Source organism: Ranitomeya imitator, chromosome 2, assembly GCF_032444005.1.
Source record: "Ranitomeya imitator isolate aRanImi1 chromosome 2, aRanImi1.pri, whole genome shotgun sequence".
In the NCBI taxonomy this organism is placed as follows: Eukaryota; Metazoa; Chordata; class Amphibia; order Anura; family Dendrobatidae; genus Ranitomeya; species Ranitomeya imitator.
In genome coordinates, this window is record NC_091283.1 from 146,739,802 (window position 1) to 146,754,002 (window position 14,201).

General features: G+C 45.3%; 1 protein-coding gene across 1 annotated transcript in view; it reads left to right on the forward strand.

Moving 5' to 3' along the window:
• The first annotated feature begins 5,360 nt into the window (after positions 1-5,360).
• The window catches only part of LOC138662160 (histo-blood group ABO system transferase-like), a 46,390-nt gene continuing 37,549 nt past the window's right edge, over positions 5,361-14,201 (forward strand). The window contains exons 1-2 of the mRNA XM_069747367.1: positions 5,361-6,254; positions 6,634-6,681. Of these exons, the coding sequence (XP_069603468.1) occupies positions 6,142-6,254; positions 6,634-6,681 (161 nt within the window). The 5' untranslated portion in view covers positions 5,361-6,141. The remainder of the gene's footprint in view (positions 6,255-6,633; positions 6,682-14,201) is intronic.

Here is a 14,201-nt window from a genome sequence, read left to right on the forward strand (position 1 = left end):
TTTCACATGGGCAACAGGATAAAATGGATCCTAAAATTTGTTGGGCAATTTCTCCTGAGTACACCAATACCTCACATGTGGGGGTAAACCACTGTTTGGGCACATGGTAAGGCTCGGAAGGGAAGGAGCGCCATTTGACTTTTTGAATGAAAAATTATCTCCATCGTTAGCGGACACCATGTCGCGTTTGGAGAGACCCTGTGTGCCTAAACATTGGCGCTCCCCCACAAGTGACCCCATTTTGGAAACTAGGCCCCCCAAGGAACTTATCTAGATGCCTAGTGAGCACTTTAAACCCTCAGGTGCTTCACAAATTGATCTGTAAAAATGAAAAAGTACTTTTTTTTCACAAAAAAATTCTTTTCGCCTCAATTTTTTCATTTTCACATGGACAATAGGATAAAATGGATCATAAAATTTGTTGGGCAATTTCTCCCGACTACGCTGATACCTCATATGTGGGGGTAAACCACTGTTTGGGCACTCGGCAGGGCTCGGAAGGGAAGGCGCGCCATTTGACTTTTTGAATGGAAAATTAGCTCCAATTGTTAGCGGACACCATGTCGCGTTTGGAGAGCCCCTGTGTGCCTAAACATTGGAGCTCCCCCACAAGTGACCCCATTTTGGAAACTAGACCCCCCAAGGAACTTATCTAGATGCATATTGAGCACTTTAAACCCCCAGGTGCTTCACAGAAGTTTATAACGCAGAGCCATGAAAATAAAAAATAATTTTTCTTTCCTCAAAAATGATTTTTTAGCCTGGAATTTCCTATTTTGCCAAGGGTAATAGGAGAAATTGGACCCCAAATGTTGTTGTCCAGTTTGTCCTGAGTACGCTGATACCCCATATGTGGGGGTATACCACTGTTTGGGCGCACGGCAGGGCTCGGAAGGGAAGGCACGCCATTTGGCTTTTTAAATAGAAAATTAGCTCCAATCATTAGCGGACACCATGTCACGTTTGGAGAGCCCCTGTGTGCCTAAACATTGTAGATCCCCCAGAAATGACCCAATTTTGGAAACTAGACCCCCAAAGGAACTAATCTAGATGTGTGTTGAGGACTTTGAACCCCCAAGTGCTTCACAGAAGTTTATAACGCAGAGCCATGAAAATAAATAAAAAAAATATTTTCTCAAAAATGATCTTTTAGCCTGCAATTTTTTATTTTCCCAAGGGTAACAGGAGAAATTTAACCCCAAAAGTTGTTGTCCAGTTTCTCCTGAGTACGCTGATACCCCATATGTGGGGGTAAACCACTGTTTGGGTACATGCCGGGGCTCGGAATTGAAGTAGTGACGTTTTGAAATGCAGACTTTGATGGAATGCTATGCGGGCGTCACGTTGTGTTTGCAGAGCCCCTGATGTGGCTAAACAGTAGAAACCCCCCACAAGTGACCCCATTTTGGAAACTAGACCCCGAAAGGAACTTATCTAGATATGTGGTGAGCACTTTGAACCCCCAAGTGCTTCATAGAAGTTTATAATGCAGAACCGTGAAAATAATAAGTACGTTTTCTTTCCTCAAAAATAATTATTTAGCCCAGAATTTTTTATTTTCCCAAGGGTTACAGGAGAAATTGGACCCCAAAAGTTGTTGTCCAGTTTCTCCTGAGTACGCTGATACCCCATGTGTGGAGGTAAACCACTGTTTGGGCACACGTCGGGGCTCAGAAGGGAAGTAGTGACTTTTGAAATGCAGAATTTGATGGAATGGTCTGTGGGCGTCACGTTGCGTTTGCAGAGCCCTTGGTGTTCCTAAACAGTAGAAACCCCCCACAAGTGACCCCATTTTAGGAACTAGACCCCCCAAGGAACTTATCTAGATATGTGGTGAGCACTTTGAACCCCCAAGTGCTTCACAGACGTTTACAACGCAGAGCCATGAAAATAAAAAATCATTTTTCTTTCCTCAAAAATGATGTTTTAGCAAGCATTTTTTTATTTTCACAAGGGTAACAGGAGAAATTGGACCCCAGTAATTGTTGCGCAGTTTGTCCTGAGTATGCTGATACCCCATATGTGGGGGTAAACCACTGTTTGGGCACACGTCGGGGCTCGGAATTGAGGGAGCACCATTTGACTTTTTGAATACGAGATTGGCTGGAATCAATGGTGGCGCCATGTTGCGTTTGGAGACCCCTGATGTGCCTAAACAGTGGAAACCCCTCAATTCTACCTCCAACAGTAACCCCCCCACACCCCTAACCCTAATCCCAACTATAGCCATAACCCTTATCACAACCCTAACCGCAACACATCCATAACCCTAAACCCTAAGGCTATGTGCCCACGTTGCGGATTCGTGTGAGATTTTTCAGCATCATTTTTGAAAAATCCGCGGGTAAAAGGCACTGCGTTTTACCTGCGGATTTTCCGCGGATTTCCAGTGTTTTTTGTGCGGATTTCACCTGCGGATTCCTATTGAAAAACAGGTGTAAAACGCTGCGGAATCCGCACAAAGAATTGACATGCTGTGGAAAATACAACGCAGCGTTTCTGCGCCGTATTTTCCGCACCATGGGCACAGCGGATTTGGTTTTCCATAGGTTTACATGGTACTGTAAACCTGATGGAACACAGCTGCGAATCCGCAGCGGCCAATCCGCACCATGTGCACATAGCCTAATTCTAAAGGTATGTGCACACGCTGCGGAAAACGCTGCGGATCCGCAGCAGTTTCCCATGAGTTTACAGTTCAATGCAAACGTATGGGAAACAACAATCGCTGTACACATGCTGTGGAAAAACTGCACGGAAACGCAGCGGTTTACATTCCGCAGCATGTCACTTCTTTGTGCGGATTCCGCAGTGGTTTTACAACTGCTCAAATAGAAAAATCGCAGTTGTAAAACCGCAGTGAAATGCGCAGAAAAAACGCGGTAAATCCGCCATAAATCCGCAGCGGTTTAGCACTGCGGATTTATCAAATCCGCAGCGGAAAAATCCGCAGAGGACCAGCATACGTGTGCACATACCGAAACCCTAACCCTAGCCCTAACCCTATCCCTAACCCTAGCCCTAACCCTAGCCCTAACCCTATCCCTAGCCCTAACCCTAGCCCTATTCTAACATTAGTGGAAAAAAAAAATTCTTTATTTTTTCATTGTCCCTACCTATGGGGGTGACAAAGGGGGGGGGTCATTTATTATTTTTTTATTTTGATCACTGAGATATAATCTATCTCAGTGATCAAAATGCACTTTGGAACGAATCTGCCGGAAGATGGCGGCGCCCAGGGCGAAGACGGACGGACCCCGGCAATGATCGGTAAGTATGATGGGGTGGGGGGGGAGCACGGGGTGGGGATCGGAGCATGGGGGGGTGGATCGGAGCGCGGGAGGGGTGGATCGGAGCGCGGGAGGGGTGGAACGGAGCACGGGTGGGTGGAACGGAGCACAGGGGGTGGAACGGAGCACGGGGGGTGGAACGGAGCACGGGGGGTGGATTGGAGTGCAGGGGGGGTGATTGGAGCACGGGGAGGGTGATTGGAGCAAAGGGGGGAGCGGACAAGAGCACGGGGGGAGCGGAGCACAGGACGGAGGGGAGCCGGAGCAGTGTACCGGACAGATCGGAGGGCTGGGGGGGCGATCGGTGTGGTGGGGTGGGGGCACATTAGTGTTTCCAGCCATGGCCAATGATATTGCAGCATCGGCCATGGCTGGATTGTAATATTTCGCCAGTTATAATAGGTGAAATATTACAAAATCGCTCTGATTGGCAGTTTCACTTTCAACAGCCAATCAGAGCGATCGTAGCCACGGGGGGGGGGTGAAGCCACCCCCCCTGGGCTAAACTACCACTCCCCCTGTCCCTGCAGATCGGGTGAAATGGGAGTTAACCCTTTCACCGGATCTGCAGGGACGCGATCTTTCCATGACGCCACATGGGCGTCATGGGTCGGATTGGCACCGACTTTCATGACGCCTACGTGGCGTCATGGGTCGGGAAGGGGTTAAGGTGGACAGGTAACTTGCATTCAGCTGTCCGCCGGTTTCTACTGTGAGACATAAAGTACTGCTCAACCTTGCTCTTCTGGCTACATGTATATACACGCAGCGTGGAGGAAGTTGTCGTAACTTCTCTCTCCAGCTCTTCACTTCGCCTTTCCTCCTTCCTCCTTTCAGTCTCTTTACAAGTTGCTCTGCTCTCTTTTTTCTTTCCCAGGAGCTGCAGAATCACTTGTCTCCACGGCCCCAGCTTTCCTTCCTCTCTCCTCGCTCTCCTCTCACCAACTGTCTACCTCCAACTGCCTAGCAACTGACTCCTCCTCCCGACCAGAGAGAGCAGCTTCCATTATAGCCAACGACGGACAGTGTAGGATCCGTCGCTGAGCAATTTTCCGACGTACACAAAAAACATTCCTCTGTGCGTTGTCTCCGCCCGACAGACAGCGATTTTATGACGGATCCAGCGCACAACGGATGAAAAGGAAGGCCATCCGTCGCTAATACAAATCTATGAGAAAAAAAACGAATCCAGCAGAAACATTTGCTGGATCCGTTTTTTTTTTTCACAAAACGATGCATTGTGACGGAGAAAGAAAGCCGGAAGTGTGAAAGAGGCCTTAAAGGAATCTTTCCTCGCTTCCAAGCATGACATCACTCTGTACATGAGGAAAGCAATGCACTGTAACAACTGGTTACCTGGGGTGTTACATAGCCTACAGTCTAATATGGTCCCCTTAGTAGTATACAACAGTCTAATAAGACCTCTTTAGTAGAAATCCACCATACATCAAAACACAAAAACACAATCTTAAAGGGAACCTGTCACCCTCAAAATGGAAGTTGAGCTAAGCCCACCGGCATCAGGGACTTATCTACAGCATTATGTAATGCTGTAAATAAGCCCCCAATGTATCCTGAAAAATGAGAAAAAGAGGTTAGATTATACTCATCCAGGGGTGGTCCCACTGCGGTGGGCGTCGCGGTCTGGTCCGGGGCCTCCCATGATCTTACGATCACGTCCTCTTTTCGTCTTCATGCCACAGCTCCGGCGCAGGCGTACTTTTTCTGCCCTGTCAGAAGCCCGGGCCTGCGCACCACAGTACTTTGCTCTGCCCTCAACAGGGCAGACAAATAACTCCTGCTCCAGAGCCGCAGCGTGAGACAAGAAGAGGACGTCATCCTATGAAGATTGGAGGCCCCGGACCGTGACGCCCATCGGACCGGACCGCAGCGGGGAACGCCCCTGGGTGAGTATAATATAATCTCTTTTTCTCATCTTTCAGGATACATTGGGGGCTTATCTAGCGCATTACAGAATGCTGTAGATAAAACCCCTGATGCCACTGGGTTTAGCTCACCTTCCATTTTAGGGGTGACAGGTTCACTTTAAAACAAATAAACAAACATCATATACTCACCTAAATTCAGCGAATCCAGCAGACAGCAGGAGGTCCTGGGCAGCCTGACACAATGATGTAATTGCGCAGGTACTCTGACGTCCGGTGCGTGGAGCAGCACGATGACATCATTGTGTTATTCCTCCTTAGACCGACCTACCACTCTGTAGGCCTCAGGCCTAATGCGACCTGCGGCCTACAGAATAGAGAGCAGCAGTGCAGGGAAACCATCTCTCCCTGCTCTGTGCACCCGCCAATACAGTTAAGTGTAATATAGCTACGGGCTGGCCCCTCAGAGCGCAGTGCCCCGATGGGGGCAGCACCCTCTGATGTAGAAACCATACCCTCATCTTCTCTATGCCTCACATAGCTGGTTCCAAAAATCTCACATTTTGACTCATCGACGGACAGTACAGATTTCCATTGACCTAATGTCCAGTCCTTGTCCTCAACCCAATACAGATAGTTTGGTATGAGTTGGATGCAGAGTGAAGACAAAGTAGCTGACAAGAGCTCAGCGCCTCTGGCAACGTCTTCATGACTATTGGAAGCCATTCCAGAATGACCTGCGAGAGAGAAGTCAAGGGGTGTAACACTGTCAGCACAGTGATGGGGGGCACATGAGGAATCTGAAATGTAACTCATATTCTCCTTTATTTTTCATGTCTCTTTACGACTTGTTTCCAAAAAGAGCAAAGAAAACCATTTCATGAACAGAGGAGTCCAAACGTTTGACCAGTGCTGTATAAATTCTGCATAGTATCGCTCTTCTGGCCATAAATAGTGGCATCTTTATGTGTATTGTAATGTTCTTGTCAGTTCTTCCCTTAGTTGACAAGAGCTGTGGGAGGAGATGCTGCTGTCTTCTGAGTTACCTGCTCGTTCTCCTGGTTCTTGGCGTCTTTTGGTGAGTTTGTCATTGTGAACCTCACGTTACAAGCAACTGGGCTGAATAATGGGTGGCGGGCAAGTACTACAGAACATCTCTCCCACATAGAACATGGTGAGAATTTTCCTCAGACCATGGAGAAGACATATACCATTTTCAACCAATTTCTTACTGCTTTTATCTCACATTCTGATATGAGTCAGGCCACATGTTCTGGTCTTTTCAGATATTTTCCCCTGACTCTATTGTGTAAAACCTTTACTGCTTCCAATATGTTATTTTTTTTCTGTTTTCACCATTTGTTGAATTCCATCCAGCAGGTAAATATAAAGTTTGTGCCAAGCAGCTGCTAATAAAGTCTTCTGGAATGCTCCTAACTTTTGATTTTTTTTGTCAGGTTTGGTATAAGATGGCATCATGGAGTCCCTCTGTCTTGTAGACTACAGTGAGTAGTTATTGTCATGTGTGGAGTTTGTCACTTATCACCAGCTCAGGAACTGAAATGATCGTGTCAGTCACACAGATAAATGTCAAATATTACTTCCATTCATATACCTAATTACGGTACACCACAAAAACGGATCACAGTGCACATAAATGATGCTACCATACCATGCTCACAGCTAATGCCATCACACTGTAAATAACACTGGTCTACAAAAAAAAAATTCTGGCATGGACTTTAACACTAGAACTACTGATGGAGTCATTTTGACTCCTTTCGTTTTTTATTTTTCTTCTGTGACTACATTTTTCAGAATTCCGGCTTGAAACTCGGTGACTTTTCCTCAAATATGATGTGAAAAAAGATTTTGTGAGAATAAATAATTTTGGTAAAAAATGTGCGCGTTTTTTTCAAAATTTACCAAGAACTACTGAAGGGAGTCATTTTGACTCCCTACTATATTTTGAGGTCCTTTTGTCACTAAATGTTGCTATAAAGTTTTGTGCATAATTTTTTCACTCTGTCTTATTTACCCTGATGTTCATATAGATGTAGTTCAATTTACATGTCAACTTTTCACATTTTCCTTGTGTTTTACCTGCTTGTATTACTGTGTAATGCTGAACAAAATAGCTTGTTTACTCTAGGCTCTTATCTTATGCTAATGAAGGGTGGTGTTTTTCTAAGGTCCTAGCAGGAGACAGTATTCTGGATAGTAACTTTACTTTCAGTTCAGCTGAAGAGACAAAGAGAACAGACGCAGACATACGAGCTCTGAAGACTCATACAGGTATGAATTGTTATGAAATAGTTTAGCTGTCTGTCAACTGATTCAGCCCACCTACTTTTGAAGGTGGCAGAACAGTTATTATTTCTTTTAGTTTTCATTTCATTTCTATTTTTCAGCAGGGAACTATATAGAATTATGGAATTTGTGAGGAATATGGAGAGAAGACGTTTGATAAAGCCTCAGGATATTCTGGCTACTTTGCAATCCATACCGGAGGATGAATCGGAATCCGAATTGCAGGAACATGTATTTGATTCTGACAGTGATGAAGATTTCATTCCTCAGAACATATCAAGTGAATCTGAAGACTCAGAAGGAACAAATCCAGAGGGTAAGTAGTTATGTGTATTTATTTGTTCTTCCACACACTGAGTTAGGGCCTGTGCACACTAGCAGAATTCTGGCTGAATAGCCATCTGGATATTCTTGCCGCAATACAGGCCGTACCTGCCCGCTCATGCCTGAAGCTCCGCTCCAAACCCCGGGCTGGAGCCGCTGTCAGGGACAGAGCAGCGCTTGCTTACGCGCGAGCACGGCTCCGTCCCAGACAGCGGCTCCAGCCAGGGGTTCGGAGCGGAGCTTCAGGTATGAAACTCCGCTCTGTACCTGAGCGGGCAGGTACGGGCCGGATTGTGGTGAGAATATCCGGACGGATATTCCGCCGCTAATCCAGCCAGTGTGCACGGACCCTTACAAAACAAAAATTCTAAATATTCATCAACTTTTTTCCAGATATTCCAAGCACATCAACTGGGGATCGGGCTCATGCAGTTATGTTGCCTCGTGACCATCCTCCTGGTCGTGGACAGAAAAAATCAGCAAAACGTCCCAGAAATGAAAGAACAACAGATAACGATGGCGGCGAAGGTAATGCAACAACAAACACCAGAGAAGGCGAATCTGAAGGAATACTAGTTTCAGCGGATGGTATTCAATGGAAACCTGTTGAAATTGGACAATACTTGACTGGTAGGCGTGACAGCCAAAATATTCTTCGAGAAGCACCTGGCCCTACAGGATACGCCAGAAGAAATATAATTATCGATAGTCCTTTGAGCGCATGGCGTTTATTTTTTGATTCATATATATTGACACATACAGTGGGGCAAAAAAGTATTTAGTCAGTCAGCAATAGTGCAAGTTCCACCACTTAAAAAGATGAGAGGCGTCTGTAATTTACATCATAGGTAGACCTCAACTATGGGAGACATACTGAGAAAAAAAAATCCAGAAAATCACATTGTCTGTTTTTTTAACATTTTATTTGCATATTATGGTGGAAAATAAGTATTTGGTCAGAAACAAAATTTCATCTCAATACTTTGTAATATATCCTTTGTTGGCAATGACAGAGGTCAAATGTTTTCTGTAAGTCTTCACAAGGTTGCCACACACTGTTGTTGGTATGTTGGCCCATTCCTCCATGCAGATCTCCTCTAGAGCAGTGATGTTTTTGGCTTTTCGCTTGGCAACACGGACTTTCAACTCCCTCCAAAGGTTTTCTATAGGGTTGAGATCTGGAGACTGGCTAGGCCACTCCAGGACCTTGAAATGCTTCTTACGAAGCCACTCCTTCGTTGCCCTGGCGGTGTGCTTTGGATCATTGTCATGTTGAAAGACCCAGCCACGTTTCATCTTCAATGCCCTTGCTGATGGAAGGAGGTTTGCACTCAAAATCTCACGATACATGGCCCCATTCATTCTTTCATGTACCCGGATCAGTCATCCTAGCCCCTTTGCAGAGAAACAGCCCCAAAGCATGATGTTTCCACCACCATGCTTTACAGTAGGTATGGTGTTTGATGGATGCAACTCAGTATTCTTTTTCCTACAAACACGACAAGTTGTGTTTCTACCAAACAGTTCCAGTTTGGTTTCATCAGACCATAGGACATTCTCCCAAAACTCCTCTGGATCATCCAAATGCTCTCTAGCAAACTTCAGACGGGCCCGGACATGTACTGGCTTAAGCAGTGGGACACGTCTGGCACTGCAGGATCTGAGTCCATGGTGGCGTAGTGTGTTACTTATGGTAGGCCTTGTTACATTGGTCCCAGCTCTCTGCAGTTCATTCACTAGGTCCCCCCGCGTGGTTCTGGGATTTTTGCTCACCGTTCTTGTGAACATTCTGACCCCACGGGGTGGGATTTTGCGTGGAGCCCCAGATCGAGGGAGATTATCAGTGGTCTTGTATGTCTTCCATTTTCTAATTATTGCTCCCACTGTTGATTTCTTCACTCCAAGCTGGTTGGCTATTGCAGATTCAGTCTTCCCAGCCTGGTGCAGGGCTACAATTTTGTTTCTGGTGTCCTTTGACAGCTCTTTGGTCTTCACCATAGTGGAGTTTGGAGTCAGACTGTTTGAGGGTGTGCACAGGTGTCTTTTTATACTGATAACAAGTTTAAACAGGTGCCATTACTACAGGTAATGAGTGGAGGAAAGAGGAGACTCTTAAAAAAGAAGTTACAGGTCTGTGAGAGCCAGAAATCTTGATTGTTTGTTTCTGACCAAATACTTATTTTCCACCATAATATGCAAAAAAAATGATAAAAAAACAGACAATGTGATTTTCTTGATTTTTTTTTCTCAGTTTGTCTCCCATAGTTGAGGTCTACCTATGATGTAAATTACAGACGCCTCTCATCTTTTTAAGTGGTGGAACTTGCACTATTGCTGACTGACTAAATACTTTTTTGCCCCACTGTATAAAGAACTGTACGCTTGCAGAAGCATGCAGGAACAATAATTTACAGTTTACTCTATCTGATGAGGAGCTAGATGCATTCATTGCGATATTCTATGCTCGTGGAATATCTGCCACGAACCGTCACTCGATTAGCAGTATTTGGTGTAATGACTGGGGAATACCGTTTTGCAAAGCGACAATGTCTAGGGACCGCTTTGTTGAAATTATGAGGTTTCTCAGATTTGATGAGAAATCTAATCGATCGGAGAGACTGCAAACGGACAAGTTTGCTCTATTTTCTACTGTGTGGGACAGGTTTATTGAAAATTGTATTGCGTGTTACAAACCTGGCCCATATATAACGGTGGATGAGCAACTTTTCCCAAGCAAAACTAGGTGTCCATTCACGCAGTACATGCCTTCCAAACCAGATAAATATGGCCACAAATATTGGCTAGCTGTTGATAAGGAGAGCAAATATCTGGCAAATGGCTTCCCTTATCTAGGCAAAGATGACACACGCCGTGCTGAGGACCGTTTAGCTGACCATGTGGTAATGAAGTTATTGGACCTGTTTTTGAAAAAAGGTCGCAATGTTACAACCGATAATTATTTTACTTCATTAAAATTAGCTAAACAGCTAAAAAGCAAAGGAACAACCATCGTGGGAACACTGAATAAGATAAGGCGAGAAGTGCCTAAAGAAATAAAATCCATGAAAGAGGAATTGTACAACACTAAAGTGTTTAGAAATGAAGACAATTTTACACTTACAGTATATCAAGGAAAGCCCAACAAAAATGTTGTCATTTTGAGTTCCGTCCATCCAGATGTTGTTGTTGCGTCTGATTCCGCTAAAAAAACTCCAGAAACGGTAAAGTTTTACAATGAAACAAAATATGGAGTAGATGTAGTGGATCAGATGGCACGAAAATATACCACACGAACATCCACAAGGAGATGGCCTGTTCATGCATTTGAAAATGCCTTAGACTTTGCGGGTATAAATGCATGTATAATATTCAAGGAGATTACCCACCAAAAAATGTCACGCAAGGCATTTTTGCAAACGCTTGTGAGAGAGTTGAGTGGTCCTTATGTCACAGATAGGGAAAAGGGTTCCACGTCCCAAGTTTCTACATGTTCAGAAGTGATGGTTCAAACAAAATTTTGCCAGATCAAAGAAAAGTGCAAGAAAAATAGATCTGTCGGCAATTGTAAGACTTGTGGTAAGTCTTTGTGTGGGCAATGTACTGCCATAAATCAAAGGCAATGCCTAAAATGCGAAACAGCAAATGTTTAGAAGGTGAATTCTGCGCCATATTTTCATTTTTATGCTCCTCCACCTACATTTTCTCTGCTTTTTGTTCTTCAGTTGTTGTTTATATGTGTGCACTTGAATAAAAAAAATGTTTGAAAAACGTCTATTATAATTATTGCTATTTTCTGTAGAAAAATAAGAAAAGCAGAAAAAAAACAAAAGCATTACTGTTGGATCTCACAATAATAATACATTACAAAAAATATAATTATTAATAAATAACCACAAATGAAACTCTAAAAATAAACGAAAACAAGCAAGGAGTCAAAATGACTCCTTTCAGTAGTTCCAGGCGGGGTCACGAGTCCAGTAGTCCTAGTGTTAAGAACAGTTTTAGACTAATTTGAGGGTGCTGAATTCAAATCTGATCTTATAATTTCTCTATCACATCACGTTTTGCGCTATAGGTATATAGCCCATTTTCATGAATTCCATGATAAATATAAGCGGTGTATGAAAAGTGCCGGTTTATACGGTTCACTAAGGTAAATTTAGTTTTCATTTAGTCTTCCAATAAATGTGAGAATATCTTTGTTTTCTTTGAACATGCATAATTCCCATTTGTTATGATAACACCCTTGTTTTCTGTGCTACTGGGACAGTAGAGCTAGAGCCAGGGCCGGCTCCAGGTTTTCGAGGGCCCCGGGCGAAAGAGTCTCAGTGGGCCCCCCCCCCCTTTAACACATACCCCAATTTATGATGCACAGATACGGCAGAGAAATGTATAGTACAATGCCAGATTTCACTTCTTACATGAGTGACAGCTATTGTAAATTCTGCAGTGTATATATACAGGACAGGAGGAGTGGTACTGTGCAGTGTATATATACAGGAGGAAAGGTACTGTGCAGTGTATATATATAGGGGGAGAGGTGCTGTGCAGTGTATATATACAGGGGGAGAGGTGCTGTGCAGTGTATATATACAGGGGGAGAGGTGCTGTGTAGTGTATATATACAGGGGGAGAGGTGCTGTGCAGTGTCATGAGCAGGGCGTTGTTGTATCAGAAAATCTTTTCAGTTTTGAGTTTTTCTATGAAACAAAGACTTTTCTACATAAACAACGTTGTTTGGTTTTGCAGCCCCAACAGATCTGTGCTACAAAGTAACAGGCGGCTCGGTCATTAATGAGGGACCTGATGCTGAATCCTTTCCACAAACCCTAATGACCCAATTAGTGCCCCGTCATTAGAACCTCATTAAACACCTCCCTGTCCTGAGCAGTCATGTACAGTATGGGGGGATCCTGCAGCCCACCCCCTGACTGCTCCATACCATACACTGCCCTCTGTCGCGCTCACTATTATCCTGTGCATTTCTCCTTCATCATTACCCCATGTTACACTTGTCACCCCCCACTACAGAGTAGCAGGGCAGCCAATGTCACCCCGTCCCGGATCCTAATGGCAGCAGGAAATGTCTGCTCCTCTATTGGGTTGGAACCTGATTTAATCAAGGAATAATGTGGATTTGTTGCCGGTGGCTGCAGGGGAAGGGTTAAGTGATGCCATGTCCTTGGTGGGAGCAGTGGCAGCTGCTGGGACCTGGACAGAGACAACCAATGTTGCTGTGACTGCACAGTGTGATGTGGAGGAGAGAAGCTGAGACGCAGAAATCACCCACATGCCAGCACTGGGCAGAGTCCCTCCAGCCACCAGCCTGGGGCCACGGGGCCCCAACGTACAGCCCACAGCTCAGTTTTATCCATGGCAGCAGCTCCCCTTCCTCCTGGCATCTGGTTAACCCCATTTATGCGGGTCGGATTGTTATCTTTATGGTTCAGCAATAACCTTCATACAGATGGGAAAGGGTTAAGCTTCTTCCTACCCCACTGGTGCAGGTTTGGTGCAACATGCATGTATTCTGGGAGAGCTGGGTGGCTGCAGGTTGCAGGCTGCACCCCACCAGCTGCTCCTCCAGACATCACCCACATTTTTAGGCAGCGGAGACAGACAGCAGCAGACAGCCACAAGTCCATCTGCAACCACTGCTCTGCTGGATACCTTTGCACTCACTCAGTCACTGGTAGGAGCTCCGGAATCTGCCTGATAAACTTCAGCATGGCAGCCAGCCAGGGGCCAGAGCAGGAGAAAGTGCTCTCTCCACCCACAATGTCACACTGGCTGCCTTCTCTTAACCCGTATGTGTGCCTGCCTGGCTGCACTGACTGAGTGAGAAGATGCTTGTGTCAGAGCTGGCACATAGGGGTTAAGAGAACGCAGCCAGCAGTGACTTTGTGGGCGGAGAGTTCTCCTGCTCTGCTCTCCCAGCTGTATCTATGACAGCTGAGTGGGCCCCCCCCTCTCCCCAGGGCCCCAGCATTTGCCCAGGTGCGCCGGGTGCTGACGCCGGCCCTGGCTACAGCAGAGCATTGGGTGAAAACTGAATGGCCTCAGCGACAGAGTTTGGCATCTGGCGATAAGAATGTCATCCATGATCCTCTAGTGCAGAGGTCCCCAACGTTTCTGACTTTGAGAGCCACATCCAGCCTTGAGAAAGGGTCGCGAGAGACATTCAGCTCCCGCCCTTCTCACAACAGAGGCAACTAAAGCCCCATTACAGGCATAATGGTAACCAAAGCTTTTCCACAAAAATTAATCACCCCAAAGCAGTATACAAAGATCCAGGGGTTCCTACAATACCTCCCATTCAGTATTCTCCTATAAAACTCTCCCAAGACACTGTCGCATACAGCTTCAAACACCTCCTCTGACAGGTGGTGTC